The sequence below is a fragment of the Pyrus communis genome, chromosome 13, assembly GCF_963583255.1.
Source record: "Pyrus communis chromosome 13, drPyrComm1.1, whole genome shotgun sequence".
Taxonomy (NCBI): domain Eukaryota; kingdom Viridiplantae; phylum Streptophyta; class Magnoliopsida; order Rosales; family Rosaceae; genus Pyrus; species Pyrus communis.
In genome coordinates this window covers 13,322,503-13,328,503 of record NC_084815.1, presented here as the reverse complement: position 1 = coordinate 13,328,503, position 6,001 = coordinate 13,322,503, and the positions used below count along the sequence as shown (strand labels likewise).

The following is a 6,001-nucleotide window of genomic DNA, read 5'->3' as shown; positions in this document are numbered from 1 at the left end:
TGTTACGGAGATTAAATTTCTAAACTAAATTTGTAAATTAAATGATGAAATGATATGTCACCAATATCAAAATGATCACGTTTATGAACGCTTAAGTAATAATCTAATTATCAACTTCCATATCATTTAGTTTACAAAATTTAATCTCTTTAGCATTAATCTAGAAAAAGTCTATTAAAATTCTTTGAAATCTAAATTGACAACACTCACAGTTAATCCTATTATATAATAAAAGTCAATGTAATGGTTGTGTTTTGACTAATCCTAGTTAAAACAATAAGGGTGCTTTTGTTGCACCGGACTATCTCGGACTGGATTAGCTTCAGGGACTAAGCTGGACTGACTTAGATTAGACTAAGCTAGACTAATTTAGTGAGGCGTTTGGTGCAGTGTCGGACTAAAAAGCTAGATAATAACAAATATATTTTTAATTCATATTTTATTAATATTTTATAGTATTTAATACACATTTAGTAATATTTTATTACTACCACTATCTTTTTTTTCATTCTAGAAACCACCCATCCCCATTCTTGATTCTTTTCCGCTAATCTCCCCATTTCTTTCCAAGTTTGCTCTGTCCCTCTCCCTCTGTTTCTTCCTATTTCTTCTTCGCCTCTCTCTCTCTCTCTCTCTCTCTCTCTCTCTCTCTCTCTTCATCTCCATCTTTTTCTTCCTATTTCTCTCTGCTCATCTCCCTGTTTTCTTCTTAATTTTTTTTGGGGACCAATTGGCAAATTAGAACCCATTCAGAGTCTGGGTCATTTGGGTTTTCATGGGTCTGCTTCTCCAGCATCATTAGCAAAGGTCTACGACCAGGGAGTCTGGACTAGGTGGAGTGTGAGCATAGCTGCTGAGCGTTTCAAACGCACATCAATTTTGTATTTTTTTTTTCGCTTTTTTGTTCTGAATTTTGGATTTGGATCTAGTTTTGAAAATGGAAATATTGCAGAAATTTTTTCCTTTTGTTTCCAATTTTGTGGGATCTGGGTTTGAAAATGGTAGATGATAGGGACGACGATGAGGGAGCAGGGCAAGGACAACAATGAGGAAAGACGCAGAGATGAGGATGAGCAGGACGACCGACCTTGGGGGGTTCTTGGACGAGTGACTCTCTAATGGTTTTCTCTCTATCAGAAGGGCTTACGAGTCCGCCCGAAATTGGGGATCCTCGTTAAGAACTCGTAAGGAGGTGTATAATCCCAGCGAGTCCGACCTAAGATCATTAAACCTAATCCTGGTGCAGACCAAACAAGGGATTACAGTCTAGTCCAGTCCAATCCTTCCTAATCCGGTCAAACAAACGGGCCCTAAGGGGGTGTTTATTTGCCCTCTCTATACTTCATTGGACTGGACTGGTTTAATTGGGATTGCTACGCCATGCTTAGTGTGAACAACATTAATGAAATTGAGTCGGACTCACCCCACTACGTCCTTCGCTATGTAGTGTTAGTGAGTCCCCCTGAGATGTATGGGATCGTTGATCCCATCTCCAAATCTGCTTATTTGCACGCTGCATTGTCTGCACGCTGCTTCGTTTGTAAGCATTCTTCTCTGCAACTCTGTTTGCCCACCCCCAAATCTAAAATCCAACCCCACCCACTGCCTAACTCTCAAAATCCAACCACCAAAATAAAAAAAAAAAAAAAACAAAAAAATGCAAAACAATAACAACAATAGGAGAAGCCGATCTGCAAGCATTCTTCCTTTTTCCCAGAAAATTCTGAGATGGCAATCTTATTCTAGAATTGCAGAAGGAGAAGCTAATGCATGTATCAAAGGGAGGAGAAAGATTCGAAAATTTTTAAGAGAAAAGTGGGTGAGGAGGGTGAAGAGGATGAGCTTATTTTGAAAGATCTGCCATGACCTTATTTTGCAGGGCTGTATTTTGCAGGAAAGAGCGGGAGGAAATGAGAGAATGGGACGGAGTCAGAGAGAAAAGATAGGAGGACCTTTCAAAAAGAGGTAGAGTGTTATAGAGAAAAAAAAAAGGGTGAAAATAATATTATTTGATAAAATAATAAAATATTATTAGATATGTGTTGAATAATATAATATTATAGTTGTTTATATCCTACTTTTTAGTCTGACAATGTATCAAATATTTCACTACGTTCCTTATATTTAGCCTATTATAAACCAGTTCAGCTTAACATATTCTAAACCAATCCAGTTTGGTCCCTGACCCCTAAACATGCCCACACTATACCCCTTTTTACTAATTAAATCTCATTGGAAATCGCATGATTTTTTTTGGTAACTTTATTGCATCTATGAGTTATGCAGTTCTGTTCCCACGTGCGTACTTTTCATTTTAATATGCGTTGCCAACACTAAAACCTATCTTAATGATGCTTAGTTTCTACTTTAATCACATTGGTGCAGGATATCTTGAGTTCAAATTCACACGTTCCCATTTAATATATTTTTTTTCTTTTAATTTATTTAGCCTCTAATACTTTGTTTTCTTTTAATTATTGTTGTAAAAATGTCCACTTAGTGCCGCCTAGGCGCTAGGCAGTTGAACCGCCTCGATTAATGTCTAGGCGTTTGAAAATTAAGAAGGGGAGCCTAGACCTGATTAGGCACCTGCCTAACCCGTCCAGACCTGCCCAAACCCACCTAGGCATCCCCTTAGGTTGCGACTCACTTAGATAGAAAATAGATAACTTTCACTTTGTATGTTATTTTTTTCAATAAATTATATGAGACTTGCTGAATAGTTAAATGAACACACATTATATGCTTGTTCCCCATGTTTTCATTATGTTCCAATACTTCATATTATATATGTCATTCTATTTTGTAATTTATGATGAAATTATATATATTTTAAGTATAAACAGACATTTATTTACACGAAATATAATAGATTTACTTAAATCCGCCTAGTCCGCCTAGACCACTCCTAGTTGCCTAGGCGCTAGGCCCTAGCCCATCGCCCGACTAGCGCTTAGTGTCTTTTAAAACCTTGCTTTTAATTAATCTTTTTTTCGTGTGTCCATGGCAACCAATCAAAATCCAAAGAAAGCATCTGATCCCAAGAGCCCAAGTTTTTTCCATCCATCCAAAACCAATCCTTCCTTCCTTGGAATGGAATCACTACTTCGGCTTCTGTGGGCTCCTCCAACAATGATTCTTTGGCCTTCATCTCCACTCCTTTATTTTACAACATGAATATTCAAAGAAATAATGTACATATATTATCTGAAGAAATTTGTTCGCTCAGTGAATAGTCTAAGTTGACAATCTGGCAACATAACAAGTTACATGAGAACATTTTCAAACTCTACTACTACTATACTTACATAGTACATGGATATAATTTCATGATAACTAATAATGTCATTAATTATGAACCACTTGTTGATCTAAAACTTGAATTATGCAGTGGAGTTCTTGAACAACATCCTTCATGGCTGGTCTATCTCCCTTCTTTTCCTTCAGACATGCAAGTCCAAGCTCTAAGAAAAGCTTTACACTTGCCACTGTATTCCCCGAAGGCTCTTCGCTAAGCAGCCGGGGATCCACTACCTCCATAGCAACACCATTGTTGGCTCTTACACTCACGTAAATAGCTAAGTTCACGTCGTCATGATCACGTGAGAAATCAATGGCCTTTTGTGATGTTAAAAGCTCAAGCAGCACAACGCCATAGCTATAAACATCACTCTTGTCAGTTAACTGATAGTTCCGATAGTATTCGGGGTCTAAGTACCCTAATGTTCCCTGAGCACATGTCGAGATATGACTCAACCCCGGACAAGCCAACCTGGACAACCCGAAATCTGCAACTTTTGCGTTCAAATCACTGTCCAGAAGTATGTTGGTTGACTTGACATCTCTATGGTAGATGGGAGTGTGCGCCGCAGAGTGTAAATAGGTCAATGCTTCAGCAGTTTGCAAGGCAATTCTGAGCCTAGTTTTCCAGTCAAGAAATGTCGAAAACTTGCCATGTAAATGGTCACTGAGAGTGCCATTGGAGATGTACTCATAGAGCATCAATGGCTGCTCAGCTTCCACACAATATCCCAAGAGTCTGACCAGGTTCTTGTGGTTGACTTGGGAGAGTATCCCAACTTCATTTAGTACTTGTTCTGTGCTCTTGATGTTGCCAACTTTTGCAGACTTGACGGCGACGAGAGTCCCATCTTCGAGCTCTCCTTTGTACACTTCTCCAAATCCACCACTCCCCAAAACTCTGTCTTTGGAGAAACCATTGGTGGCTTTCTTCACATCTTTCAAGTGAAACATTCGAGCCGATTTCCCATCACTATTGCTCTTCAACATGTCTTCTCTTGCCTTGGTAAGTTTCTTCTGCTCCGAGAATTTGCAGGATCTTTTCACTGTGACAATTGCTATAACTGCCGCTACAATGAAAAATGAGATAACCCCAATCGAGACCTTCAGAGTCAGACCCGCTTTCGTGTTCCTCTTCTTCTTTGAGCAAGTGCCATCAAGATGATCCCAATAGAACTCCCTATTGCAAAGGCAGCGTGAGACACCACTTGAACCCGTAGGCGAACATTTGGAATCTGAAGAGCAATCAAGTTGTGTTCTACAAATTGGTTCAAGAGCAGATGCCCATTGAATTTCCAATCCCTCTTCCCATTGGCTCGCAGGCTTGTTTATATCCAAATGAAGGATGCTTCTGAAGGCTTTGCAGCCTGAGCTGTGAAGCCGAATCTTGTATGCAGAAGGCATACCACCAGCAACAAATGTGCAGCAAAGATTAAGCCTGTTTTCGCACTGTAGTGCTCGGTTTGTATCAATGTGTCCTGAGCTTTCTAAGTACCGGTGACAGAGGCTAGATGAAGTGCAATTGAGAGGAGAAACCAAGAGCCGCGGAGAGCAGTTGAAAAGGAAGATAGTATTCGACGAAGTGATGTTGAAAGGAAGTGACTGATTCAACCAGAGGCCCTCACTCACCACCAAGTCTTGAGTAACACATTTTCCGGGCAGCCATGGGGACGGTTGTACCACCATGCGCTGATACGTAGCCATGATTTGAAGAACAAGATAGTAACTTCCATTGAGGGCATGAACATAGAGTTTCTTAGAGGAGGGGTCACAATGGAGAGAGTAGTCGGGGTCACCACAGTCGGGGCTTGTGCTTAGTGGATACGGAACTTTCATGAAACCACAGTCGGGGCAGGTCTTTTGGGAGGAGCAGCAATGATAGATGCAAAAAAGGATGAAGAAACAGCTGCAGAGGAAGCCTGGCATTATGTTTTTCCTGATGACCATATTTGCACGAACAAAGGGGAAGCAATGAAAAGCTTATGGCAATACATACGGGACGCAAAGATGGGGTAAATAAAAGGATACGAGGTTAAGTCGGTTGGGTAGGATATTGTGGCCGCCCCATTACACTCAAGTTCGAATCCCTCTACCCGCATATTAGAGTAGTTTCATCAAAAGTTGAAAGAAGGAAAGAAGAAGAGAATAAAGTGGGTGAAACAGAAATTGGAAAGTGGCTGCAAGAATCTATGTTAAAATCATAAAAGCTTTGGCGTTTATAGGAGCTGTGGATTCCTCCTTTATAGTGTGGCCTCTACTTAAGGAAAGCAGTTACTAAAAACGCTTCAACTTTTGTGCTTTCCTTCATGAAGTTGAGGAACAAATCATTAAATCGAGAATACTAGTCTACTAGATGGTTAAAGAAAGATTTCCACAACATAATGGCTAATCACACCTAGCTTAGCTAGCTAGGATTTTTTCAATGTTCTCTTCTCCAATAAACATACATGTGGACCATCGACGAGATAAGTTAGGGGGATGCAGAATACAGAATTATGCAGAAAAAATTACTATGTTCTGCATAAAAGATAAATGATTAACATTTATAACAAGAAAAATAAAAGAAATCGTGAATGAGCAAACGATGATCTGATCATTCAATCTTCGCAAATACTTGCATACCCAACTTCTGCACTATATCCTGAATATTAGATGGCCATGGAAGAAACAACATTTCCTAGTACAAGGGAACTTGCAATGG

At 39.6% G+C, this 6,001-nt stretch overlaps 1 protein-coding gene across 1 annotated transcript; it reads right to left on the bottom strand.

Moving 5' to 3' along the window:
- Positions 1-3,215: 3,215 nt before the first annotated feature.
- Positions 3,216-5,270, bottom strand: LOC137711984 (wall-associated receptor kinase-like 20). Its single transcript, XM_068451132.1, has one exon. The coding sequence runs from the start codon at positions 5,245-5,247 to the stop codon at positions 3,349-3,351; it is 1,899 nt and encodes a 632-aa protein (XP_068307233.1). The 5' UTR covers positions 5,248-5,270; the 3' UTR covers positions 3,216-3,348.
- Between the last annotated feature and the right edge of the window lie 731 nt (positions 5,271-6,001).